Raw genomic sequence first — 27,817 nt, 5'->3', positions numbered from 1 at the left:
ATCAAAGTTGATAAGCTGAAAATACAAGTACCAAATATAATTTAATGACTAACTTACCAACCAAAAGTAAAATTATTCTGAAAATAAAAAATGTAAAATGGTGAAGAAACAACTCATACAAGTCGGAAACAATTCCAACCGTTAACTTCCAGCCCCAGGCACCTAAACAGCAAATCCATGTCATTGCCAAAAACCCACAACACCAACACGCATGAATTCAAGAACATGCATGGATTTGCCCATTCTTTGACATCACCATCAACTTTACCCCTAAATTCATTTCCCTTTCCCTCACTAAAATCGACTTCTTCAGCAACCCTTTGCAGAATCGGGTATGGGCATAAGATCGAACGGTCCGTGTGCACAGCTCACGCCTTTTTACACAGTTACAGAAGATATTATCACTACCGCAAGAAGAAGATAGGAAATTTTAGACGTTGCCAGGTTACAGCGAGTAGGAGGGAGTCCCCATACGAAGTTCTGGGGGTGTCGCCTTCTGCTTCCACCAAAGATATCAAAAGGGCTTATCGAAGACTTGCTCTTAAGTATCATCCTGATGTAAACAAAGAGGTAGCTGTCCTAGTTATCATCTAACATTATTTCGTGCTGTGACTCGTGAATTTAACTTTAAAGCTGTCAATTTTCTTTTCAAATTCTATTTTGGGGGCGCAGACACTCCTTTTATTCAAGTTATTTGCATTTTGTGTCTTGAATAGATCCTTCTTCGATTAGTGTAGATTATAATCTTTTTCTGCAATATGTAATTGTATAACTAGAATTTACTTATGCGAGATGATTGAGGAGGACAAAGACATAGACGAGATAATCCAACCTAGTCTAATTTACTTCTTAAACTATAAGAAAAGCATTACTGTAAACAAGATTGATGTCCTCTAATTTCAAAGAGGATAACAATGCATTTTCCATGCCCAAGCATGGTATGTAAAAAGTTAACTAAGTTTGAATGTGGGGAAAACTCATTTGAAGCACCTACTGTAGTTATGTTGCTGCAAGCATACAACAACTGTTGTCTATCAAACTGTGTGGAAAGCAGCTGGTACCACAGCGAGAGAATAAAAAGAATTCTGATGAAGATGACCCTGGAAAACTTCCACCAAGTTCTGAAGAAATGGTACTAGATGCGAAATCAAATCAATGGGTGAATGCTTATTCAAATTCATATTCTTTTGGCACTGTCAAGATCTGTCCAAATCACCAGTTGGCATCACTGTTTATCTTATAGTAGGCCTTGCTCCTTTAATTTTTAGCTGAATATCATTTTATTAATTTATATCCTGGCTTCATTTGAGAATCTTGCAATAATACCCTGGCTTACCTGAGATCAGATCCTTGCCATCATATCTTAATTACCAAAGCAGGCATAAGCAGAGTCATCCCATGTCCCTACCCACATGAACAGTTAGAAAGCAACTCCGTGGATAAGGAGATGAGTTATTCTCATGGTAGGAAGATTATTGTCTCCTCAAGATTCTTCTAAAATATTCCGAGTCACTGTTGCATCTTGCATCCCTCATGGAATTATTTTGGTAACCTAGATACCCTGCCACTTCCTCCCCAACCACCTCCTACTCTTTCACCAACTCACTCTCCTTCCAAAACCTGCTGATGGAAAATGGCTCTCGATACTTGTACTTTTCTTGTAGTCTGTGATAAATTTACTTATCATATCTAATTGTATCTTCAATGAAAATCAACCCCTTAAAACAACTAAATTTTCTTCACCTGACTGTCAATACTTTATTTGGACGTAAGCAGCTGTTTTAACTTTTCTTTGCTAACAACATATCTATTCAAGATTAATTTTGCGAGATATTGCACTTTTGAGTTCTTGATGCTATATGCCTATAAATTCTTAAACATGAATTTCATGTTAATCGAATGTTTTATCCGAGGGATAAAAAAATATACGAAACGGACAGAGTAAAGAAAAATAGTTGATAACCACTATGATGTTGAGAGACGTGGAAAGCTGAGGTGGTGGCAGTTTTGTTTCTGAGCTTGCTACCTGTAATTAACCATTTTGTTAGCTGTACTGTTGGTCTACCATGTATTGTCTTATCCATTAGGATCCTTCTCTATCTAGTCCGGCCAAATGAATTTCCACTCACATCAATATGCCATGTGCTAGTGTGAGCAAGGCTGATGATAAGAATAAACTTGTATGTATGACATGTATATCATACAGAGAAGGTAGCTTTCATTGTCTAGCAGCTATCTCTGTTACTGTGTCGTACATCTTGCTTTGTCTTCACTTTGTTGCAGATGCTATGTTTTGGAAGTCAGCTACTTGCAATAACTTTGTTATTCGAGCTCATTTTTATTTGTCATACAGGCTGGTGCTCAGGAAAAATTTATGAGGATTAAGCAAGCATATAATACACTGCTGAACTCTAAATCGAGAGGGAGATATGATTCTGGGAATCAGGGATCTGATTTTTCTTATTCTGCAACTGGAAGTTACAAGACAAATACTAGAGAAGCTGGAGAAGAGTTCTATGGCTTTGGTAAAACACTTGCTTGTGAAACCCACTTCTATGTCTGTCTTTCGACATCTTTATTTTTGTTAATTGGTTTTATCAAGGAAAGTACTATTACATTAGTAGATTTAGAAAGCATTATGCCACACTTTATGGGAGAAACTGTGTGCATATTTTTGTCTATACCTTTATGGTTAATTGTTCTACTTCAAAGTTGACGTCCTTTGGTGATATTTAGGCATTTTCCTAATAATGGAAGAATGACTAGATCCAAGGGTTATTGCCAGTGCTTGATGCAGGAAGACAGACTGCAGTGGCACTTTATGCTTAGATGTCAATGTGGCCAAAGACTAATGCCACTGCAAGGCTGATGTCAAAACTTCCCTTTGCTTTATTTTACTAAGTACATCTAGAACGTTTACCGAGTATGTCTTTGGATGTAAATTCTTATTTGGTTAACTCTTTGCATCTATGTACAAGTGCTCCTAAGTTTTGTTAGTTCCAACAAGCAATCTCTTGAGATGTCACCTGTATGGTTAGCATTTGTAAAGGTCAAGACTATATATGGTGAATAAATATGATGACTACTTTTATATTATGAAAAGCCAGTTGAAAACCAATTGAAAAGGTGAGAGTAGAGCATGTGATGCTCACAAAATGAAGCAAAATAAAATTTCAAATGCAGTAACATCTATTAGGAATTTTGCTTTTGGATTGAAGAAATCTAAAATTTCAAATGTCGTAACATCTATTACGAATTATGTTTCCAGAATGAAGCAAAATAATGTTTCAAATGCATTAACATACTTTAAGATTTTGAATTGTTTAAAAACACTGAATCATACCATTATTTTCTTTTGGCTCAAACTTTTGCTGTCTTAATATGAGGATGCAGGAGGATAGACTCTTCCAAATGGCAAAAAACTTAAGTTTACTTATCAACAGGTAATAAATAAAATTTGGTGTTTTATATTATATAGTGAGTGCAGTTATGTCCATATTGACACACTACGCACACTAATATGCCAATCTCACCTTTAATTTTGATTGAACAAAGCTGCCATCTGTCTTGCTTTCTTGTATGCATGTCCAATCAATAATATCTATTTGGTGTGAGCAATTCAAAACCCAATGATCATTAATCATGGACTCATTATGTTAATGAAGCAGATTTTCACTCATTAGTTGGTTTCGGTAATTGTAGAAGAGGGAAGCAAGAGAAATTGTGTAATTGAGTAGCAATTTGTCACGCTATGTAAAGTTCATGCAACAACCATTCTTAGGCATGAGAACTGAGAATACTTGAGTCCTTAGAACTGCCAGCCACTTTTACACTCTACAGTCGAAGGTGCACATTTTATCAGAAGAATGCTTTTATAAGGAAAAAGGAAAATAGAAGGGGTTGGGATGTCTGTGTTCTTTATTTTCCATTAATCATTTGTTAGATGTCTTTGGAAAGGAGAAGTTTGAGTATTACTTGTATTTTAGTTGCTTGGGTAAGAAACTCGAAGTAACTGGGCATAATTCCTAGGGTCATGCTATTTTTAGGTTATTGCATTGACATAATAGTTCCATATAATCTTACACATGTCTTGGTTTAATCGCTATTCGAACCATACCAGAGAAAGACAGATAGCACAATAATAAATTTCTACGACGTATACTGTTATGAATGGTTGTTTTGCTGCTTGCCTTTGTCAACTTGTGTCTGTCAATATGCGTATATTTTTCAGTTCCCAAAGGGGTTGAGTAAGAAATGCTATTGTATTATTTTGACCTCAAAGTTAGAAGAACTATTTTACTAGCAAATTAAAAATAAAACTTGCTGATGCACACATGCAAAATTTTATCATTGGCATGGGAAAACCTTCTGTTATAGTATAACTAGAAATAGGAATAATCCCTTTCAATAATTCAAAACTAAAAATTTAAAGTAGTGGATAATTATTATTAATAGAAAAATATATAGACATGATTTTAGTTTTCTTATTTGAGTTTATCGTAGATTCTAGACATATTTTGAAACTTTGGATAAAGATAGGCAACTATATTGATTCAGATTTGAGAAAGATATATTGTCCTAGGTGGTTAAATAGATTCCATTGGGCCGTGAAAGTTGCGTTCATGACATTTGCTTGGATATATTATACATAGATCTGGTTTCATGCTAATAACTATTTGTTCTGTACACCTTCATATTGATTTCATATGTAAATAAGGCAGGTATGGACACAGTTAAAGCATTTATATTCATTACAAATTCCTTTGAACACGTACATCATCGGTAACTCTCACTGTGGTCCATCAAAGCAAATGCAAAAGGAAAATGGGCTGACAGAATTTGTCACAGAGGACCAAAAGACTTAAAGTGTTGATTTTAGTTGGTTGTGGTCATAATGGAATGAACTTTAGTTTCTTGATATCTGTTAATCAGAAACAAGTCTTAAGTTCAAGGTACTTGTAAAAGTATTAATAAATGTAAGTTTGATTAACTGCATACAGTGGTGGTCCTACCCTAGACTTGCCCAGTTATTGCATAAACAGCTGCATACACGTTGCTTGATACTTAGGCTACGAATCTTTTCTCGTTGCTCTTATATGATTAATGTATATGAATTATGGCCTCATTCAGCAGTATGTCTTACCTTCTAGAGGAGATAAGGCTTTTCTTTTGTATTTTCTTATAGTAACCCCTCAATGATGCAGGTAATTTTTTGAGGGATGTACAAATAACACTAGGTGGATATATCCTCCTGCGAGACCACAATGACTGATAATTTCCTTACCTCAGTGTTAAATAATTTTGGATGCCTTACATTTATTTCAGTTTTTTAAGAAGCTGAAATTAAATTTTTGTTTCTGCAGAGGACTTCTTCAGAGATCTTCAGGAAGAATTTCGCAACTGGGAGACAAATGCTGCTACACAAGGAAAGCCAAAGAGCTTGTGGGAAGAACTAGCGGTGAGATGCTACTATATGAAACAGTTAGTTGGAGTTGTTCTTTTGAATCCGACTCTGTATCATTTTCCCACTGAATCTAAACATTAGCTTATGTCATCCTTTCTTTTTCTCTGTTTAATGCTGATGTCTCTTCATTACACTGGTACTGGGCAGGAAATTGGAGAAGAGTTTGTTGAGTTCTTAGAGAAAGAGCTGAACATCACGGATGCAGAGGCAGTTGAAAACAATGATGATACATCTTCAAAGGGATATGCATCGTATGGAACAAAGGAAGCTGCAACCGCTGATCAGAAGAAGGCTGATGAAGGGAGCAGCATTGATGACAATATAGATGAGATTGAAGCAGCCCTTGCGCAATTAAAAAAGGAATTGGGTCTCTAAGTGAGAGCAAGCTTCGAAATCTTTAAGTAAGGATGGAAATGTGAATATGTGAATGCTTCAGCCCCTCTTCACTTGGAATGATATCTCAAGTTCAGTTAGCTCTTGATATTGCACATGAGCAGCCTGCTAGCATAGGGGCTACTGGATCGCAGTGGTGTTGCAGAGTTCTTTTCTGTGTACGATTTCACGTAGTTGTACCTTTTTTAATCATTTTGGTGGTGTTGTGTTTACCTTAAATATATCTTCAGGAGATTTCAAACAAGTATAAATACATAAATTTCTTATTTGAGTGATTGGTTTAGTAGCGCCATAGTGTCAAATTCAGAAATATGGCGTAGAATCCATAACAGAATGAGAAGAATCAAAATTGACATGAGTGAATCATGCAATGGCTGACTCTCAACTAGATCAATATATGAGGAATGGCTAATAGAGAAGCATGAAACACACATGACGGTGTTCTTTATAATCAGGCATTATAGCTGCAGTATGAGAAAGAACGAGAAACATTAAATAAGGTGCAAAAGTATGAACACTGCAAATAATGTCCATATAATGGATTGCGTCTTTGTTTTCCGTGATACTAGAGTTACCCCATGGAAAATACAGTACCCGCCGGTGGGAGACCATCTAGTGTCATGACAAGAGGCCCAGTCGGCCAGTCAGTGTCAAAATAAATAGTGAGATAAAAGTCATCGTTGGCTGGAAAAGTGAGACCTTTTGATGGGCATCCCTTAAGATATCTGAGCAAATAAGTGGCAGCATCCCAGTGAAACTGACAGGGATGTTTCAGAAATTGAACTAGTTGCTGAACCCCATGAGAAACATAACACTCTTGTGAAGTTCAAAAATAACACTCTGTCCATGACTCGTCTGTAAGATTCAGGTCTGCAAAGAGGGCACCACCATCTGCAACCAGTTTGAGGCCTCGAGGAGACCTTTGTCAGTCAACATATCCAGAAGATACTCGCGTTGTAGTGCCAAGAGGATCAAGATGTTGCGTAATATCATGATTGAGTTCCTCAGAGGGACCAGTGAGAAGAACATCATCCATGGAAACAATAAGAGCCAAGATATTTGAGCTGAATGCTTAGAGAAAAGGCAATGATCGCAGCCAGATTGATGAAATTCAAAGGCTGAAAGTTTCAAGTTGAATTCTTGGTTCCATTGACATGAAGCGCTTCAAGCCATACTAGGACAAACCTGGTAGGGCAAGCTGTTTTGCATCCCTCATGAGGATCCACGTAGACCTCCTCATCCAAGTGCCCGTATAAGAAGGCATTATTAACATGTAATAGCAAGAAATAAACAAACTATGACGGCTTAGCAACAAGAGAAAAGCACTCAGAAAAATCCACGTCAATCGATTTGATTGTACCCCTTTGCTACAAGGCGGGCTTTATGGCAGACCTTAATTTTAGTTTGAATACCCACTTCAAGCCAATGGCTTTAAGGTTCAAGGTTCCTGTAAATACGACAAAGAGGCCAAAAAGGATGTGTGTTGGAGTACAAATATAGTGAGTACTTAACCAAGCTGGTGTTGTCTTGGTGTTGTAGTTGATGGTCTGATGGTGAAGAAAGAGGTGTGTTGTGAACTGAATGAGAAGCTGGTGCAGAATTCAGCATTTGAGGTGTTAGAAATAAAAGGTAGAGGGGATTGAGAGTTATCAGTAATTGTGAGGATTCCAGTTTGAAAGCAAAATGATCCTCATCATACATGACATGAAGGCTTATATAAAATCCAAAATAAGGGATTTTGGAGGTGGTGTAAGTGGGATTTCTAACTCGTTTTTTTTTTAAAGTACAATTTTATATTTTTAAAAGAGGTGTAAGTGTAAATGAACCCATGTTCATATACATAGATATTATGATTTGAGAAGAAACACAACACATGTGCATACACATAAGTACACACATACACATGCATTTCCCGTGTAAAATTATGAATACAAGTGATTATGTCACACTAAATACTTGTACGAGATATAGCAAAAATTTGCTTAATACTTATATAATTATATAAAATTAATATGATATGTTAAATTTAAGTTTTGGTTATAAATGTTGTTCTGTGACTTTCTTTTAAACTAAATAAATAAATGTAATAACTATCATGAATTTGATAATACATTTGCAAAAAGCATTGTGAAATTTAAAAGATAAAGACTATAATTTCATGTAGAGGAAAGAGAAACGAAAAAAGAAAAGAAAGAACGAAAGAACCATAAATATAATGCACACCAATGTAGTTAACCTACAACCCTCAACCTTAACTAAATAGTATCGATATAAAATATATGTATTTTTTACATCTACTTATACGTTTATTATTATATTATTATATATTAGAATGAACAATTGAACCATATAATATTTTTATATGATATTTACTATGTAAGCTATATATCTATGCAAACACATGTATGTAATAAAGATAACTTTTCTCCACTTATCCAAACATAAATTTCACTATTTTGTCTCATATAAGATACGAAAAATTTGGGAAAGTATTCGCTGCTTCTCCTTGCTCACAAGTCACAAGTCCTCTCATTCAAACATTATACTTGAATCGAATTACTGATAATGAAAATCCTTACAACCATATATATCTCCACATTAGATTCAACTTTTATTCTCTTACTATCAAGCAAATATGGTCTTGAAGTTAAAAACCATATGCTGCAACTCCGCTTGAGCACCAATCTAACTTTTTCCTGTAATACATTCGTATAACATGTGATGATGTATATAGTTGATTCCAGCATCACTTGAAAAGTATAGTATAGTGTTAGTCCTTATAGGAAAAATCACAAGGTCCGCAACCTGAACAATAGATCACACTGAAAAGGTTGAGGTTTAGCATGCCCACACCCATTATGCTCTCCTACATTATCGAATGCAATAGTAATGTTTGATTACTTAGTCTATAACATGAATCATAAATGACACGTTATGCTAAACTGAAAATAAAAATAATAACCGAGTTTAACGAAAATCAGAGTCGTGAAAATATCTAAGAAAATCATGAACACTTCCGAAAGAGAACCTATAGCCTCAACTCAAATTTTGGGAAAATTCCGAGAACGGCACCTCTTAGAATCTTTCTCCAAACCGGAAGAATATTGCACCAGTTCCCGAGTTCTGATCAACAGCATACTCTGCTCGCACCAATCCTAACTTCACCCCAGCACCATATGAGGATCCATGACCCATTCTCCTGTACACCTCCGTGGGGTTTCCTTTGACATCCTTTGAGCTCCCAAGGTCATTCCCATGCTCCGCAAACACATAGACGTGTGTGTTTCTTATTGGTATCCGCAGCTCAGCAGCCAGCTACATGGAATCATGTGCATCAAATGTCAAATGACTTGAAGAGAAGTCGTTGTATGAGATGCTGATAAATTGTAAATCAAGTTAAAAGCACAAGGAAAAATGATAAATAGTAAAACTTTGGATGCAAAACCAAGTTTCAGCAAATGAATAACCTAAGTAATCTTATTGCGTTATTTTTACTTATGATCAAATAGAAGAACTATTTTATTTTCATTGGTACAGTAAATTATGTAATTGGAATTAAGTGGCATTACCATACCTCGAGTATATTTCTTGCGGCTCCCAACTCTCCCATGTTATAACCCCGGACAGAATAAGGTCCCCCCAGGGTAAAGGCATCATAACTGGGAAGGTCCCCAACACAGCCACCGTAATGGCCATGGAGGACTAGAACCGGCGGTGGTGGCTTCCCAGCACCTTCCTCCACTTGCTTCAACTGGAGAAATCGGGTCACCGTTAACTGATGGCGATTAAAGAACGGAAACTTGCTACCAATTCCAAGTCCTTGGTCAAGCTGCAGAAGATTAAGAAAAAAATGAAAGAATAACTAAGTTTACGGTAACCTCCATTATATATGAGAAATATTATGTCGATAAAAAGGATGTGAAGATACATAACCAACTTTCTAATGAAATAAAGATATACCAACTGGTTCTTGATGCTAAATTAGTCAGCTAAGGTCAGAAAATTCAATTCCTGAAGAAAACAAGGAATTACTCCTAGAATCCTTTAGATATGAGCCAATTAGAAGAAAGCTGTATCAGTATGTTAAAAACTCTATTAATTGATTCTTCTGTGTCTCCAACTCCACCTTCTAAAACTTGATTAAAATGAAGACAAGATAAACCTATTAAGATCAACCTAGAATGCGAAGAAAATATCAGAAGATAAAAAGACCAGAAAAATGAGTTTCCCACTCAATGGCTTAAAACATTCAGCAATTATATAACACTTCTAATACTGACTCAAAGTGCTAAGAATGTTGCAAGAAGCTAAAAATGACATGGACCTAAAATAACAATGAAACTGCAATGCACATTTTGGACCAAGAGCTAAGAGAAACAGACAAGATTCAGAAAACTAATTTACTTCAGTTCGGCTAATTCACTAGAGGTTCCACTTCAGACAAATTATAGAACCCGGTTGGTTTATGCTTCAATCTGATGTCCAGTTGAAGCATGAACCAGTTTTACTTGATAGAAGTATGTTGCTTAGCTGTAAATTTGACCTGCAACAGAAGCTAACATATAATGCACATAAGGTAGACCATAGTAATTTATTTTAGAAAGCATTCTAATTCTGCCAGTTTGGTTCCAAGCAGAACCCATACAAGCTTTATTGGATAGAACACGATTCTAGGTAATGCAGGTTGCCCAAACTCATTTGAGCAAATCACCTCTTCAATCCTGGGGATACTTACTAAATCTCATACTAGCAGTGTCATATATCAGCAATGTCCAGTAAATGAAGAGAAGCAAGAAAAAACTAAATCATATATCTTGAGTACTTAAAACCTTCCATGAGGAGCTAATTTAAAAAATAGATGCTAATTGGTATCTTCTTTGTCAAGTTGGGGGTGGACAGAATTGAAGGAATTTATTGTTCAGATATAAAACATAACAAAGGGGCTATGAAGATATCAACTTGAACTCAGTCTGAAGCAAACGCCATTTTCTCACCTGGAATACATTTCTCTCACCAACTATAGCCCCATTTAAGAATTTGGTATTGTCACGAGTTATATTTGCCTGCAGAAATGCCATACGGTCAACTCCAGTGCCACTGAGGGTCGTGGGAGGTCCATCTGCACTGACTCCACCACTTGGCAGCACTCTTTGACCATTTGCAGCAATATGACTGCTTTCATCACGTGTTGTTATCTCCTCCATCACAAGTCCATAAGTAAATTTGCTTTGGCGCGTGAAATTCTGCAAGAAATACATTAGTTAACTCCCACCCTTGACTTATTGACACCCAAATATTTAGTTTGCACGACATATATCTATCAGCCAATCTTTCTTTTCTTTTGAATCAGTAAAAAATAGCAACTTACAACAGAACCAATATAAGAATTACTTGTTCCAATTATCAGGTTCAATAAAATTTAGGTAAAATATGTAACACCATCAAGAAGGAAAACATGCATACCTCCGTAATATTGGCTTTAACTCCAGCCCTGTCAACCCAGATAGGGGGAACTTCTTCGATTCCAGGTCCCCCGGTGAAGACTGGACTTAGCTTTCTACTATTGAAGCAGCTAGCACGGAAGGTACGGTTGCGAGGATTGTACACGCCATCTAGATATGGATGGACATACTCTAACTTGAAAGCAAGATCATCCTGTACATGCATTTACACGAATATAGAAGTGCTATAGACAAAATGGTACTTCATTCTTAAAAAGAAGCTTCAGGAAGATCAAAAGTAAATCACCTGCGGATTGAGGAAGTTGCTGGTGGTCACTGAACCAAGAAGTGACCTATTCAAACCTTTAATATTTCGATGCTCGAAAGAAACAGTTCCACCTGGTTGGATTGAAGCCTGAATAGCATTTTTTACAAGCAAAAAAGAAACTTTCAGCAACCAAATTATACAACTTCAATAAAAACTTAGGATTGCGTTCTTTACCAATGTAGGACGACCACCACGACCTGGAACAATACTCCACTCTGTACTAACTTCAGCAGACTTCTGTTCCAGTTCCTTCAACTTGACCTCAACAATAATGCCCCCCTCATTCTTCTCATCTGGACGTGGATTTACCTCAATGTTGGAGAAAAGGGCTAATGAATTTATATTTCTTAGTGCTTGCTTCCCAGCCTCAATATTAAAAACTTGTCCTTGGCGAAGCTGTAAACAATGTTACAACAACATCATTAAGTAATCCTAATCATACCAGATATAAAATCTGGAAAAAGAAGACAATAATTTGACTACTCAACCACACTAAAATCATTATTCTACTACGCTGATAACAGAGGCAGTAACCAATTGGGCAATAGAATTACATTGATTACTTTCAATTTCCAAATAGAAGTATAAAACAGACAAGTCATATTCATGTATGATTACAGATAACTCCAAACAGAGAGCAGATATCATTTTCACATGGTGCATCATATTAAAACGAGAACCGTTAACCGGGAAATTCATATGATACATTGACAGTAACTCCTCAGACAGATAGTTAGTAACTTGGAAACCAGTGCACAAGGCCCCTTAATTATTTGCAAAAATATCCAATATATGTGAGTATAACTAAAACAGTTAAAACTAACCTGCTTTGGCAATTCTCTCTTTATCACAGGGAACTGTGTATTCCCCTCGCAAATATTCCCAAGTTTATCCTGGAACTGAATCACTAACTGCGTAATATCACCCTCCACCACTTCACAAACCACCTCCTTTGTATTCAAATTGCCAAAATTCACAACTTGTGCACATGCATATCCATTCTCGTGATACCACTGCTGCACCCTATCCCTAATCCTCTGCAGCAACCGTGCACTGACCTTGCCCTGCTGCCTCAACATCTGCAATATCTCCCTCTGCACAGGTATTGGCAACAAACATGGCCTTGACCTCTCAATTCTCCTCCTGTAATCCTTCTCCTGACTCCTATAGTACTCCAATCTCTCCTTCTCAGTCATATCAGGGTCCATTTCAATAGGCTTGGATTGCGGCATCAATCCCACGTTAATACATCTGAATCTATCAGCAGACTGCCATGTGGACTCCAGGAACGGAATGGTTATACTAATGGTGCCATCCGGATTCGTTTTTGTCTCCAAATCCACTTTCTCAAACATTCCGCAGGTGGCTAGGGTTTCCAGCTCCTTCTGGAGCTGCGCCTTGGTGTAAATGCCCCCAGGCCGGAGAGACACCATCTCAAAGAAGGAGTCTTCCGTGCCAACCGTTGAGCCGCGTCGTCGATCAAGGAACAAGATTTCAGAAACTTTGTATTTCTTGAAGCCGCTGAGCTTGTTTAGCTGAACCACAATGTTGGCCGGCAATCCATGGGAATCCCATTCTTGTTGGGGCTCATCGTCTTTAGCAATAGCCGCGGGAGAGAAAATGCGAGTCCAGAAACAACCACCTTCCCCTCCATCACTTCCTCCTCCGCCACCGCCACCTCCACCTCCACCTTGGCCACCGCCGCCGCCGCCGCCGAAGTTAAAAATATAGCCGCTGCCGGAGAAGACAGGTTTGGCAAGGTGGAATAGGATGCAGGAGGCAGCGGAGGGACCAAGAGATTTGGGAGAAATTAGGTAGTTGAGAAGAAAAGGTGGAGATTTCGAGGGTTTAGGGTTTTGAAGGGAGGAACTGAGGGCGGCAGATGGGAGATTAGATTGAACAATCGATTCCGGGGAGTGGAGGCGGGAGACAGAGGCGGTGGCCGATGATTTGGAGCAGCGGCGGCGGGAGGCGGCAGAGGATGTGAGGGGTAGGAGATGCGCCGGAGCGGCGGAAGACGACATTGGTGGCGGAGTTATGATAAGACTTGGGACAGTGAGACCGAGAGAAAAACACTGGGAGTGGAAAAAAGGGGTTTATAAAGTGTGTGGGGATTTCGGATTGCCCCTTTGCCTAATGTAATGTAACGCTCCTACCTATATAAAATTTAATTAATAATTTTCTTTTTTATTAGCAACATTGCAAATTTGATGTAATGTGCTTAAATTTATTTTAATTTTATAATAAAAAAAGCGTAAGCAGTGGCGCCAAGCCAACTCACTCCCTTCCAAGCAGTAATAATGTTTATAATTTGAAAGGAATAAGGTAAACTCTTATTCTGTCTCATCTGCTCTGCTCAAGAATTAGCGATCCCCGCGAGAGGTCAACCTGAAACAGTCCATTTAAACTGAACCTCACTGTGTGTGTAACCTTCTCACATCTTGTTCAATACGTACATGCAATTAAAAAAGAGGTGGTTATGCGACTCAATTTCATGTCCTGCATCACACAAGCAATAATGTTGGTTCAAGTTCTGCATCCATATACATCTTGTCTAATGTTGACAACCTATCCTGGACCCTCCACTACAAAATAAAAACGTCCCTTGCCACCTTGAAAATTCCTGTCATAAGCGATTGCCACAACACTGGAGTTGTTTGCTCAGCAGAAAACTTCATGCCCTCATCAATAGAATACTTTCCTCCTAGTGATCTCTACCTGATTGTGTCACGCCCTTGCAATGGTGGGAGGTTAGAGGTGATCTCATGGACTTTGCTAGATGAATACGTCTGCCATCTCCAATCATCCTAGTGGGTCACCTCACTCAATTTTCACGATTCCTAGAGGCCTGTGATCATGGGACCTCCTGGAAATTTTGCTGACAAAACGCTATCTCGGTCCCATGGCTCGAGCCAAAACCAGAACTTCAATACTGGAGACCTACTTGAAATCTGTCCCTAAACTTCAATAACTGCTTCCATCCTCAAGTCCCAGTCCTTCCGTGAATTGTCTGCAAGGACTTGTTCCTCAATCTATAACGTAGCACCCATATAGACCTGTTCTTTGTTACCAACAACCGAAGGTGCTTGCACATCATAGCCTAGTTCTGAGGGAGGATAGAGGTAATGCCCAGCCCCCCACAATAAATGTTCTTGCACACAGTTGTCCACGACCTTGGTAACCCTATTCGCTGCCGAGCCCTTCCACTGGAATTGCCTATTCCGTTGCTCAAGCTATTTAATAACCTCTTTTGGCAAGGCAAAGACTGCAGCAAATACATGTGAAGGTGGATAACACTGACTTAATTAGTTGGAGTCGACCCATAAATGAAAGTGAATGCATACTCCAGCTGTGAATTCTCGCCTCCAACTTATCAATGATAGGCTGCCAGTGTGACCGAGTGAGCCTGATAGATGTAAGGGGAACCCCAGGCATTTAATTGGCCTGCAGGACTTCCCAACACATGCTGCAGCGCTGCACTTAGTTCTCCTGCACTTCTAGAATCAAATAACATTTTGAAGGTACGTGTAGTTCTTATAACTAAATCAAATAACAATTCTGTAAAATAGTACCCTTCAAAAACCATGTGATAGATTAAGACAGGTATTCATTCACTATTTAAGAATAATAATGAATTTGTTAACTGTAAAGTCCTAGCTGAGGTTCAGATGTCACATTTACAATGCAATGATTCAACCAGAACTTGCGTTAACACCCCCCCCCCCCCCTTTTGAGGGTGAAATAAACGATTATATTAATCAATCTGGCATCTGCCGGAATAGTGTGACAAATAAGCTGGAGGAAGCGTTCCTTCAGCAAACTTGGCAAGCAGATGGGCCGCCTTGTTTGCGGTTCTCCTAGAAAAACAGAAAAAAGTAGGCAATGATCCCACTAACAAATGGTGGATGTCAGCAATGGTAGGGCCAATCACTAATCAGCTTTCGCTGCTGGAGATTCTGGATAACCAGGATGCAATCACCTTCAATTGTACAACATTCCCATGCTCCTGCATGACAAAGTTCTGCAGCAAGGCGAGCCGCTAATGCCTCTCCGTGTTATGCTTTACAAACAGGCGAGAACGTATCCGAACGGCAGGCGATGCAACGCACAGTCCAATCTCTAGCGATTGCACCAAGTCTGCAATCACTCCCGTCCTTGGGAACCCCTGCATCAAAGTTGATTTTGATCACAACAGTATCAAAGTTGACTTTGATCACAGAGGTATCTGGCAGCAACCATTCCCTACCAGACATTCAAGAATGAACTCTGCTCCCTATGGCATTCTGAAAATCCAACAAGAGGGCGAGCGCTGAGCTCATGCATTCCATGGGGCAGCACTGCACCTGATCCATAACAAATTTATCCTTCGACCCAAGAGCCGCCAAGACTGCACAGCAAAGAGATTAAACTGGTCATGTGTCAGCATGTTCCCAACCTTCCTAATCCATTTGTCTGCACTTTCCGTTCCAGGGAAAATTAGAGATAGCCCACACTGTGTTACCAATTTAAACTCAGCAAAAGCATATAACAAACAACAGGATGGCAAATTAGTGCCAGCAAGAACCAAATAGAAAAAACCATAACAAAGCCTCACCTTTATTTCCAATCACATCATTTCTCCGACTAACATTTACTATTATTGTGACTCACATGATGTGGATAACCACTATACTTATTCCAAGGACAGTCCCTTTGTTGTGGCACCATACTACTATACTGCTGCTAATAGTGATGGTTCTGATGTGAGTGAGCTGCTTCATGCCCATGAAATCCATGTCCATGTGCAGCCATTCCCATCATCTGCATTGGCCTATTCTGAGGATGTGGAGGATATGGTATAGGAACCAGCATTCCGACATGATCAATCCCACAACTTCCATTAGAAAAAGTATTATAATTTCCACTAGCAATTCCATTCCCATGGCTGGGGGCACCGCTGGATGACTCCACAAAACTCTGTTGCTGTACTGGTGTTGAAGCAAACAAATGATCCGGATTGTTAAGTGGGTCATGAAAGAAACCACATCCTAGATTCAAATTTTTAAAGGATTATTATCAAAATTAACAGTATATAGCTGTTTTTATATTACTCGGCTAGTATCAGAGTTGTAAAATATCTAAGAAAAACATGAACGCTTCCAAAAGAGAACCTTTAGTCTCAACTCAAACTTTTTGAAAATTCAGAGCAGCTACAAGAGAAAGTGCTACCGACAACCCCCAAACGGCACCTCTTAGAATCTTTCTCCAAACCGGAAGAATATTGCACCAGTTCCATTGTTCGGATCAACAGCATACTCTGCACGCACTAATCCTAACTTCACCCCGACACCATACGAGGATCCATGACCCATTCTTCTGTACACCTCCGTGGGGTTTCCTTTGACAGCCTTTGAGGTCCCAAGGTCGTTCCCATGCTCCGCAAACACATAGAAATGTGTATTTCTTATGGGTATTCGCAGCTCCGCAGCCAACTACAGACAATCATGTGCATCCAATATCAAATGACTTGAAGAGAACTCGTTGTGTGATATGTTGATAATTGTAAATCAAGTTATATATCACACGGAAATATGATAAATAGTAAACCTTTGGGTACAAAAACCATGTTACACTATTAAGAGTAATCTTATTGTGTTATTTTTACATACGATCCAAATAGGAGAACTATTTTCTTATCATTGGTCAAATATATTACACAATTGGAATTAAGTCGCATTACCGTACCTCGAGTATATTTCTTGTAGCTCCCAACTCTCCCATGTTATAACCCCGGACAGAATAAGGACCCCCAAGAGTAAAGGCATCATAACTGGGAAGGTCCCCAACACAGCCACCATAATGGCCATGAAGGACTAGAATCGGCGGTGGTGGCTTCCCAGCACCTTCCTCCACTTGCTTCAACTGGAGAAATCGGGTTACCATTAAGTGATGGCGATTAAAGAACGGAAATTTGCTACCAATTCCAAGTCCTTGGTCAAGCTGCAGAAGATTAAAAACACGAAAGAATGTCTGGTAACATCCATTGTATATAAGAAATATTATGTAGATAAAGAGGATAGAAAGATAAAGCAGCATCTAACTTTATAAAGAAATAAGATATACAAAAAAGTTTTAGATGCTAAATTAGTCAGCTAAGGTCAAGAACTGTGACGATTCTAAGATGGAAAGTTACAGTCCTGATAGATTAGGGAGGCTGTTACAAGGACATAACTCAGCAAACAATAATACCACAGAAATTAAAGAGCAGGAAACAAGGAATTATTCCTGGAATCCTTGTGTTATGAACCAATTAGAAAGCCGTATCAATATGTTATGAAATCTATAAATTGACTCTTATGTTTCTCCAATTCGACCTTCGAGAATTTGATTAAAAGAGAAGCCTATTAAGATCAACCCAGATGGCAATGAAAGTATCAGAAGATAAAAAGACCAGAAAAATTAGTTTCCCACTCATTGACAGAAATATTTAGTAATTATATAGCATTCCAGGCAACTCGAAGTACTAAGAATTTCAAAAGAAGCTACGAATGATATGGAACTAAATGAAGATTGAAACTGCAATGCATATTTTGGACCAAGAGCTACGAGAAACACACAAAAGACTCCAGAAAAATAAATTACTTAAGTACGGCACATTCACTGGAGGTTCCACTTCAGACAAATTATAAAACACCAGTAGGTTTATGCTTCAATTTGATGGCCAACTGATGCATAAACAGTTTTAATTGATAGGAGTATGTCGCTTAGCTGTAAATTTGACACACAACAGAAGCTAACATATAAAGCTCATGATGTAGACCACACTAATTTATTTTAGAAAGCATTTCAAATTCTGCAAGTTTGGTTCCAAGGAGAAACCATACGAGCTTTATTGGATAGACCAAAAATACAAATCTTAGTAATGCAGGTTGCCCAAACTCATTTGAGCAACTCAGCTCTTCAATTCTGGACATAGTTACTAAATCTCAAACCAGCAGTGTCATATAACAGCAACGTCCAGTCTACCAGAAATGAAGAGAAGCAAGAAAAAAATAAATCATAAATCTTTAGAACTTAAAACCTTCCATCAGGGGATAAATTCAAAAATCAGATGCTAATTTGTATTTTCATTGTCAAGTTGGGGATGGACAATTGGAGGGATTTATTGTTCGGATATAAAACATAATAAAGGGGCTATGAAGATATCAACATGAACTTAGTCTGAAGCAAACGCCTTTTTCTCACCTGGAATACATTTCTCTCACCAACTATAGCCCCATTTAAGAATTTGGTGTTGTCACGAGTTATATTTGCCTGCAGAAATGCCATACGGTCAACTCCAGTGCCACTGAGGGTCGTGGGAGGTCCATCTGCACTGACTCCACCACTTGGCAGCACTCTTTGACCATTTGCAGCAATATGACCGCCTTCATCACGTGTTGTTATCTCCTCCATCACAAGTCCATAAGTAAATTTGCTTTGGTGTGTGAAATTCTGCAAGAAATACATCATTAACTACTGCTCCTGCCTTATTGACACCCAAAAATTCAGTTTACACAACAAATATCTATCAGACCAAACTTTCTTTTCTTTTTAATCAGTAAAAATAGCAACTTACAACGGAATCAATCTCAGACTTACTAGTCCCAATTATCAGGTTCAAAATATAGATAAAATATGTAACACCATCAAGAAGGAAAACATGCATACCTCTGTAATATTGGCTTTAACTCCAGCCCTGTCAACCCAGATAGGGGGAACTTCTTCGATTCCAGGTCCCCCGGTGAAGACTGGACTTAGCTTTCTACTATTGAAGCAGCTAGCACGGAAGGTACGGTTGTGATGATTGTACACGCCATCTAGATATGGATGGACATACTCTAACTTGAAAGCAAGATCATCCTGTACATGTATTTACACAAATATAGAAGTGCTATAGACAAAATGGTACTTCATTCTTAAAAAGAAGTTTCAGGAAGATCAAAAGTAAATCACCTGCGGATTGAGGAAGTTGCTGGTGGTCACTGAACCCAGAAGTGACCTATTCAAACCTTTAATATTTCGATGCTCAAAAGAAACAGTTCCACCTGGTTGGATTGAAGCCTGAATAGCATTTTTTACAAGCAAAAAAGACACTCTCAGCAACCAAATTATACAACTTCAATATAAACTTAGGATTGAAGTTCTTTACCAATGTAGGACGACCACCACGACCTGGAACAATGCTCCACTCTGTACTAACTTCAGCAGACTTCTGTTCCAGTTCCTTCAACTTGACCTCAACAATAATGCCCCCCTCATTGTTCTCATCTGGACGTCGATTTAGCTCAAAGTTGGTGAAAAGAGCTAATGAATTTATATTTATCTGTGCTTGTTCCCAAGCCTGAAGATTAAAAACTTGTCCTGGACAGAGCTGTAAACAATATTAGAGTAATATCAACCCTTAAGTAATGAACAACTTGCCAAATTATAACAGTTAATGGATGGAAGTTATGTAATCCTAATTATCCCAAAATAAATACTGGAAAAAGAAGACAAGGTAATTTCACCACTAAACCAAATTAAAAATCATTATTCTACTACGCTCATAACACAGGCAGTAACCAAATGGGCAATAGAATTACATTGATTACTTATAATTTTTGCAAATGGAAGTATAAAACAGAAAAGTCATGTACCATATTCGTGTATGATCACATATAATTCCAAACAAATAGCAGATAACCATTTTCACACTGTGCATCATAATACCGAGAACCTTTAACCGGGTAATGCATATCAGACATTGACAATAACTCCTCAAACAGATTATGGTAGTTAGTAACTTGGACGCCAGTGCAAAAGGCCACTTAATTATTTGCAAAAATATCCAATACATGTGAGTATAACTGTAACAGTTAAACCTAACCTGCTTTGGCAATTCTCTTTCTATCACAGGAAACTGTGTCTTCCCCTCACAAAGATTCCCAAGCTTATCCTGGAACTGAATCACTAACTGTGTAATATCACCCTCCACCACTTCACAAACCACCTCCTTTGTATTCAAATTGCCAAAATTCACAACTTTTGCACATGCATATCCATTCTCATGATACCACTGCTGCACCCTATCCCTAATCCTGTGCAGCAATCGTGCACTGACCTTGCCCTGCTGCCTCAACATCTGCAATATCTCCCATTGCACAGGTATTGGCAACAAACATGGCCTTGACCTCTCAATTCTCCTCCTGTAATCCTTCTCCAGACTCCTATTGTACTCCAGTCCCTCCTTCTGAGTCATATCAGGATCCGTTGCAATAGGCTTGGATTGCGGCATCAATCCAACGTTAATGCATCTGAATCTATCAGCAGACTGCCATGTGTACTCCAGGAACGGAATGGTTATACTAATGGTGCCATCCGGATTCGTTTTTGTCTCCAAATCCACTTTCTCAAACACTCCGCAGGTGGCTAGGGTTTCGAGCTCCTTCTGGAGCTGCGCCTTGGTGTAAATGCCCCCAGGTCGAAGAGACACCATCTCAAAGAAGGAGTCTTCCGTGTCAAACGTTGAGCCGCATCGTCGATCAAGGAACAAGATTTCAGAAACTTTATATTTCTTGAAGCCGCTGAGCCTGTTTAGTTGAACCACAATGTTGGCCGGCAATCCATGGGAATCCCATTCTCGAAGGGGCTCATCGTCTTTAGCAATAGCTGCGGGTGAGAAAATGTGAGACCAGAAACCACCACCTTGGTCTCCATTACTTCCTCCTCCGCCACCTCCACCTTCTCCGCCGCCGCCGCCGAAGTTAAAGAAAGAGCCGCTGCCGGAGAAGACAGGTTTCGCGAGGTGGAATACACTGCAGGCGGCAGCAGAGAGACCGAGATATTTGGGAGAAATTAGGTAGTTGAGAAAAAAAGGTGGAGATTTCGAGGGTTTAAGGTTTTGAAGGGAGGAACTGACGGCAACAGATGGGAGATCAAATTGAACATTCGCATTCGGGAAGTGGGGGCGGGAAAAAGAAGCGGCGGCCAATGTATTGTTGCGGCGGCGGGGGAAGTCCGCGGAGGACTTGAGGGGGAGGAGATGTACCGGAGCGGCGAAACACGCCATTGATGGCGGAGTTACGATAAAACTTGGGTGAGTGAGACCCAGAGAAAAAAGAGTGGGAGCTGAAGGGGTTTATAAAATTTATTTAAGAATTTTCTTTAAATTAGCAATTCTGCAAATTTGATTAAAAGGAATTTACTGATTGATATTTGATACTTATTATATTTCCTTAAACCACCAAATTTTATTTAGGTAATTTACTTTTATCATATTCCCTAAAATAGTTACAAATCAGCTTAATTTAGGACTATAATTCAGACTTTGAAACCTTTCATATATATTAGATATAGTTGTCATTAGTGTTTCTGTAGCCTATTTTTTTTTTGTTAATGCCAAACGAATTTCTCTTTTAAATGATATTTAATAATTAACATCACAAAACAAATTATTTTGTATAACTAGACAATATCTGATCATAATTAATTGGATTTTAAAAACTATAATCAATTGATTTTATTCTTATATATAAATATTATCTATTTGAATTTAAATTCATAATTTTGAATATGCTCGTCTTGATTTTAGCTCGTCACATATTTTCAAAATTGAAATTTTTTTAGTATTTACCAACCGAAACAGTAATGGTTGTGTGGATGAAGAGAAATTCGATTACATTGCTTTATATATTATTCTATTAGCTATTGTGTCACGTTATTTCTACGTACATATAACAGATAATTTTTCACACGTTATAAATAATAATAAAATATATAAGTCAATACATTACATAATAAAAAGAAAGAAATAAAAATAATAATAATTTATTAATTAATATAAATTTTAAAAATTAAATAAATCAGTTATTTTATCATGAATGTATTATTATATACTTTTAATATATAGAATGAAAAAGGGAAAGATGATGTTTATACGTACCAAAATAATCCTAGTTCAACATGTGCACCAGATACTCATACCAAAATAATCAAATCAATAATTGACTTCCACTATATCCAAATCCCAAATTTTACTATTAAAAAATACAGCCCGAGGCCCAACTCGATCGCCTTGGGTCAGATTTCAGAATCCACCTAGTACTGTAGATATGGTTATAGAATAAAGTATATTTATACCTTGGGTTTAATGTAATTTAATTAATATAATATTATAAATGAATAAATTATCATATAAAAGAATAATAATATTAACTTTTTTATATTTTTAAAATGAAAAAATTTACAATAAATAGAAGGGCTAAATTGATGCATATTAAAAAATACATGGGATAAATTGATAAAAAAAAAAAAAATTATAAGGGGATAATTTGTATATTTATAATATTACAGATGATTAAATTGTATTTTTTTTCATTATACGTTTGATTTATGATTTATTTACATAAATTATTTATATTTTTTTGTTTAACTATAAAAAAAATATCCTAGTAATTAAATAATAGAGATCGCTTGTGTTATGATATTGATATTTTTAAGATATATATATATATAATTTTTAAAAGTAAATATAATTTGTATAAATGATATTGATATTTTTAATATGTGTACGTATAGTTATCCAAAGATATGAATGATTTGTATAATGTAGATGTAATTATACTTATGGTCTAATACGACAAACTCATACACAACATAATAGTAATTTCATGAACATCGGACAAATCTAAATGCATTTGTATAAATTCAATGATTTCTGGTCACTTCAGGACTTAGTTGTCTACTGTCTGGTTTCCTTTCCGGTGCTTTGTGCTTCATTAGATGCACCAGAAAGCGCCTATACTTCATCATCATTCCTTTACGTCCACTAATTACAGTGAACTCATCGATGCATGCACAAAAGGTGGTGTCTTGAAATCTGGCAGAGTACTTCACGCCCACCTCATCATCAATGGTTTGGCTGGATCCCTCCAATTTGCTTCCAAACTCATAGCATTTTACACCAGGTGCAAAGAGTTGGCGGCTGCCCGAAAGCTGTTCGACCGAATTCCCAAGTCAAAAATACGTGGTTGGGCTGCTGTGATTGGATCCTTCGCGCGCAATGGGTATTATGAGGAGGCAATGGGTGTGTTTGAGGAAATGCAGAAGGTAGGATATAACTATGACAGAATTGTTCTTCCTAGTGTTCTTAAAGCATGTGGACAGCTCTCTGATTGGAAAACGGGAGAGAAAATACATGCTGTTGTTCTTAAAAATGAGTTTGAGGCTGATGCGTTTGTGATGTGTGCATTAATTGATATGTATTCAAAATGTGGGATGGTTGAGAAGGCCAAAAGAGTGTTTGGTGCCATGGTGGACAAGGATTTGGTGGCTTTAAATGCTATGGTTTCAGGGTACGTTCAAAATGATTCTGTTAAAGAAGCATTGAATTTGGTTGAGGAAATGAAATTTGGGGGAGTGCAACCTGATATTGTGACTTGGAATACATTGATCTCAGGGTTCTCACAAGCAAATGATGAAGTGATGGTTGGCAAAATTTTCCAAATTATGGAAACTGATGGTGTTAAGCCTGATGCTGTATCCTGGACATCAGTGATTTCTGGTTTGGTGCAAAACTTCCGTAGCACGAGAGCTTATAGTGCTTTTGGGCAAATGTTGAAAGCTGGGATCTCCCCAACAACATCAACAATCAGTTCTCTATTGCCTGCATCTGCTACTATTGCAGATCTGAGGCGTGGGAAGGAGATTCATGGTTATTCCGTGGTAATGGGTTTTGTAAAGGATGTGTATGTAAGGAGTGCACTCATGGACATGTACGCTAAATGTGGGTTAATTTCAGAAGCAATGTCATTGTTCCATGGGATGTCTGAAAGGAATACTGTTACCTGGAACTCCATGATATTTGGCTATGCGAATCATGGGTACTGCCATGAAGCAATACAACTTTTCAATCAAATGGTAAGAGAAGAGGAACGCAAGCTAGACCACTTGACTTTCACTGCAGCTCTCACGGCTTGTACTCATGCTGGGATGGTTGATCAGGGCAAAAGTTTGTTCCAGTTGATGCAGCAAAAATATAAGATTGTGCCAAGAACAGAGCACTATGCATGTATGGTAGATCTATTGGGAAGAGCAGGAAAGCTTGATGAGGCTTATGATCTTATTCAGAGAATACCAGTTGACCCTGATTCATTCGTATGGGGAGCACTGTTAGGGGCCTGTAGGCAACATGGTTGTGCAGATCTAGCGGAAGTTGCTGCGGAACAGTTGGCTAAGCTTGAACCAAAGAGTTCAGGAAGTAGTACGCTCTTGTTGAATTTATATGCGGACTCCGGTAGGTGGGGAAATGCTGTAAAGGTGAAGAAGATGATGAAAGTAAGGAAATTAAGAAGTTTCCCTAGCCGTAGTTGGATCCAAGTTTTATGACATGCCTGAGCAGGAACATTCATTTCAATAATCATCTTTGCTGCCGCTGATAATGTCTTGCTTTCAATTCTGGTACATGTCATCAGGGACTAATTCAGTGGTTCCAGAGCTGTCTTAGCTCCCCTTCCATCTTGTCCAAGTAACTAATATGACATGACACTGAAACCTATGCCAGTTTCAGATGCTTATTTTCACCACTTTAAATGATTATAACATGCTTGCTTGAGAAATTTTAATTCAAATCGAGTTCTAACTAAAATTGAATTAAATATATAACAAGTATTATACACTTGCTGATTCATATTTAGGGCAACCACAGAAATGAAGTGCTTTCTTGCAGCTGCGTTTAATTTTCGATCCAAGATAATTCTATAGTGTTAAAAATTATCCATTCAATTAGGTTGAATTTGATTAGAGTATAGTGTTAAAGATTATTGGTTGAATTTTTTTTTTTTAAATTAACAACAAAAGTTATGTCGAAAATGGAAAGTCACTCTTACTGAAAGGGGTGCAACACGAAAACTTCCCATAAAATATCTATCCTAGTACTACTTTTGTCCAGACATGCTTAATTTTAAAGTTCTGATAGAATATGGCGTATTACTGTTGGTATGATTACACTCTATTGGTTGAATTAGTCTGATTAGTTAGTCTATACAGTGTTAAAAGTAAGATCAAACTTCTGAAGACATAAATTAATTGAAATCTAAATTGTATTAAGATAAATAACACTATTTTTCTTTTCTAGAAATTGCAAATAATGAAACTACGTGACATAAATTAGTTTGATTATTTGAATTAGTTCTATTGAACTTAGTATGATCCTGTCCAAATAATTATATCCAAAAAATTAGAGAATAAAGTTCCCCGACTCGACTCTCCAACATTTCAAGAATCAAACTAATATTTTGATGTTATTACGGAAAGTAAATGATTTCAAATAAAAATTAATTAATTAATCATAATCACTCCAACAATACTCAGAATACTTAATAATTACTCGAACAAAATACTTTGAACTAAAAGTAAGCTATACATCATAATTAGTATAAGAATATTCAAGTTAAGTTTATTTACAGAAAGTTAAATGATCTGAAATACTGTAAATCAATTAATTATAATTACTCAAACTAAAATACATTGCATATATTTCAATCTTATCAAAACAAATGACTACGATAGAGTTTTTCAATTTATATTTCAATATATTTAAACCTTAGATAGATCGAACTATTCGATATAAATTATACGCCTCATATTTCAATCTACTTTAATCTGACTAATAAAAATTGATTGGATATGAATTTTCCAAAAATTCTACTCCAAAACACGTTCGGTCAAATCAAATCAATCACAGAATCAGTATGATATATTTATTATTTGACTGATTATTTTTTCTAAATTGTATACCAGTCATCATATGACAAACATATTTGATCATGGTCATGGGTGACCTTTTTCTGGTACATTAAAGTTCAAAAATAAATTGAAAACAGAAGGTAAAAGAGCCAGGGTCATCTCGGCACCGGCAAGGACACTCCGACGCCAAATCAGCAAAGAGGTCTCATATAGATGTCTAACAAAATAATAAGAGGTGGAATGCTTATAAAATTGCCTACCTTAAATGAACAAGTGGAGTATTTACAGTTGAGTTCCAATTGCACGTTCACATGTAGGCTTCATCCAGTCCCTACATGTAGCGGTCATCCGTGCTTTCTCGATATGCTAATGGGCTTCATGGGTCATTTCTCTTGCTAAACTTGGCCCATAAAATAATATTTATACATTGAGTTGTCCGAGCCCAAATCTTTAGGCCTCATCCAACCCAAATATTGGGCCATTACATAAAAGCCCATATCAATATTGCCCGTGTAATAATTGATTTCAGATTGGACCAAATTCAATCCGAACTAAATTGCGAAAGTTTTCCAAGTCGTAATTCAATATGTTCCAATCTAATCAAATTAACTTGCACCGGAAGCAGTTGGATATCTCTTTGATGCAAGTCTATGAGACCTGTTAGAAAAAGAGGGAAGATGGGAATTGAGGCCACTAAAAGCTCTCCTCAACTGCCGCAACTGAGTCTGCCAGCAGCGCACCACCGGATGAGAAGTGGACACAAGAAGGAGGCCATCTTCACGATGGGAATGGAGGCGTAATCTCTGGACTGCAGTGTTGTCGCCACTAGACTCCACCTGAACAACATTCTCACCGAGCTCCAAAAACAGTATAAGATTCCGTCTCAGCCATCTAGAATCTGGTTGGCCAATATGGCCAGCATTTGGCTTCGGAGGAAGACTTGCCCAACGTGTTCCCTTTAGGGTGAATTCTTGTCACATCAGCTGGCTTCCCTCTGTTCATCGAAACATATTGCCACGGACTTTTCCGAGCATCGCTAATTGTTTTCCACGAATAATAAAAATTTCTAATAACTTTGCATACTATTACCTCTCACTCTGAGAGTTTAACAGAAGATCATTTGCAAGTGGGCTGCAATATCATAGGAGTTCACCATAAACATCAAGAATCTAATACATTCATAAACTTGGAAGAGTAATGATTTCCAGAGTCCAAGATTATGAAAATTATCACAGGATAGTATTTAGTACCACGATTTCAAATGCGTAGCTATAAATATCCAAGCATTGGTTATACTTTTTTAATTTCTCTATTCTTTGCCCATAATGATTTTGGAGCTCGAAAGGGTACAACGGGGTAACCCCACAGCTGAATCAACACCATATTTGTGCTGCAGACTGAACCAACAACCATTATCAATGGAAACAATCAGCACATCAAAAAGAG

General features: G+C 37.6%; 4 protein-coding genes across 11 annotated transcripts; 2 read left to right on the top strand and 2 right to left on the bottom strand.

The window, feature by feature from the left end:
- Positions 1-112: 112 nt before the first annotated feature.
- On the top strand, positions 113-6,128 carry LOC105170448 (uncharacterized). Of its 2 annotated transcripts, XM_011091209.3 has the most exons (5): positions 113-570; positions 2,354-2,525; positions 5,205-5,237; positions 5,364-5,458; positions 5,612-6,128. In XM_011091209.3, exons 1-5 carry the CDS (start codon positions 178-180, stop codon positions 5,837-5,839), a joined length of 921 nt encoding a protein of 306 aa, XP_011089511.1. In that variant the 5' UTR covers positions 113-177; the 3' UTR covers positions 5,840-6,128. The 2 variants fall into 2 exon arrangements, with proteins under 2 accessions (XP_011089511.1, XP_011089512.1); XM_011091210.3 differs by lacking the exon at positions 5,205-5,237 and having other exon boundaries at positions 115-570.
- Positions 6,129-8,795: 2,667 nt separating this feature from the next.
- TOC75-III (translocon at the outer envelope membrane of chloroplasts 75-III) lies at positions 8,796-13,751 on the bottom strand. Its single transcript, XM_011091208.3, has 7 exons — positions 12,451-13,751; positions 11,801-12,022; positions 11,606-11,713; positions 11,321-11,512; positions 10,852-11,100; positions 9,432-9,686; positions 8,796-9,172 (listed from the first exon to the last, which is right to left on the bottom strand). Exons 1-7 carry the CDS (start codon positions 13,648-13,650, stop codon positions 8,933-8,935), a joined length of 2,466 nt encoding a protein of 821 aa, XP_011089510.1. The 5' UTR covers positions 13,651-13,751; the 3' UTR covers positions 8,796-8,932.
- Positions 13,752-15,213: 1,462 nt separating this feature from the next.
- LOC105170445 (protein TOC75-3, chloroplastic) lies at positions 15,214-21,762 on the bottom strand. Of its 7 annotated transcripts, none has more exons than XM_020696977.2 (10): positions 20,514-21,762; positions 19,797-20,018; positions 19,601-19,708; positions 19,316-19,507; positions 18,851-19,099; positions 17,351-17,605; positions 16,777-17,097; positions 16,221-16,653; positions 15,873-16,013; positions 15,214-15,791 (listed from the first exon to the last, which is right to left on the bottom strand). In XM_020696977.2, the coding sequence occupies exons 1-7, from the start codon at positions 21,693-21,695 to the stop codon at positions 16,858-16,860; spliced, it is 2,448 nt and encodes an 815-aa protein (XP_020552636.1). In that variant the 5' UTR covers positions 21,696-21,762; the 3' UTR covers positions 15,214-15,791; positions 15,873-16,013; positions 16,221-16,653; positions 16,777-16,857. The 7 variants fall into 7 exon arrangements, with proteins under 7 accessions (XP_020552636.1, XP_020552639.1, XP_020552641.1 ...); XM_020696980.2 differs by having other exon boundaries at positions 16,221-16,593; XM_020696982.2 differs by having other exon boundaries at positions 16,221-16,588.
- Positions 21,763-23,229: 1,467 nt separating this feature from the next.
- LOC105170442 (Tetratricopeptide repeat (TPR)-like superfamily protein) lies at positions 23,230-25,209 on the top strand. Its single transcript, XM_011091204.3, has one exon. The coding sequence runs from the start codon at positions 23,408-23,410 to the stop codon at positions 25,010-25,012; it is 1,605 nt and encodes a 534-aa protein (XP_011089506.1). The 5' UTR covers positions 23,230-23,407; the 3' UTR covers positions 25,013-25,209.
- The last annotated feature ends 2,608 nt before the right edge of the window (positions 25,210-27,817 follow it).

Source organism: Sesamum indicum, linkage group LG9 (genome assembly GCF_026168435.1).
Source record: "Sesamum indicum cultivar Baizhima isolate 11 linkage group LG9, ASM2616843v1, whole genome shotgun sequence".
Classification (NCBI taxonomy): Eukaryota; Viridiplantae; Streptophyta; class Magnoliopsida; order Lamiales; family Pedaliaceae; genus Sesamum; species Sesamum indicum.
This window is presented reverse-complemented; position numbering and strand designations above follow the sequence as displayed.

What these genes read in the sequence shown, in the direction of transcription:
- LOC105170448 (XM_011091209.3), top strand. Translation starts at nt 178, where the DNA reads ATGTCATTGCCAAAAACCCACAACACCAACACGCATGAATTCAAGAAC. An exon ending in ATCCTGATGTAAACAAAGAG is followed by an intron (nt 571 to 2,353) that starts GTAGCTGTCCTA and finishes TTTGTCATACAG; the next exon opens with GCTGGTGCTCAGGAAAAATT. An exon ending in GCTTGTGGGAAGAACTAGCG is followed by an intron (nt 5,459 to 5,611) that starts GTGAGATGCTAC and finishes GGTACTGGGCAG; the next exon opens with GAAATTGGAGAAGAGTTTGT.
- LOC105170445 (XM_088885382.1), bottom strand. Translation starts at nt 21,695, where the DNA reads ATGGCGTGTTTCGCCGCTCCGGTACATCTCCTCCCCCTCAAGTCCTCC. An exon ending in GTGGTGGTCGTCCTACATTG is followed by an intron (nt 19,709 to 19,796) that starts GTAAAGAACTTC and finishes AATGCTATTCAG; the next exon opens with GCTTCAATCCAACCAGGTGG. An exon ending in GCAACTTCCTCAATCCGCAG is followed by an intron (nt 19,508 to 19,600) that starts GTGATTTACTTT and finishes ATACATGTACAG; the next exon opens with GATGATCTTGCTTTCAAGTT.
- LOC105170442 (XM_011091204.3), top strand. Translation starts at nt 23,408, where the DNA reads ATGCACCAGAAAGCGCCTATACTTCATCATCATTCCTTTACGTCCACT.
- TOC75-III (XM_011091208.3), bottom strand. Translation starts at nt 13,650, where the DNA reads ATGTCGTCTTCCGCCGCTCCGGCGCATCTCCTACCCCTCACATCCTCT. An exon ending in AGAGAGAATTGCCAAAGCAG is followed by an intron (nt 12,023 to 12,450) that starts GTTAGTTTTAAC and finishes CATTGTTTACAG; the next exon opens with CTTCGCCAAGGACAAGTTTT. An exon ending in GTGGTGGTCGTCCTACATTG is followed by an intron (nt 11,714 to 11,800) that starts GTAAAGAACGCA and finishes AATGCTATTCAG; the next exon opens with GCTTCAATCCAACCAGGTGG.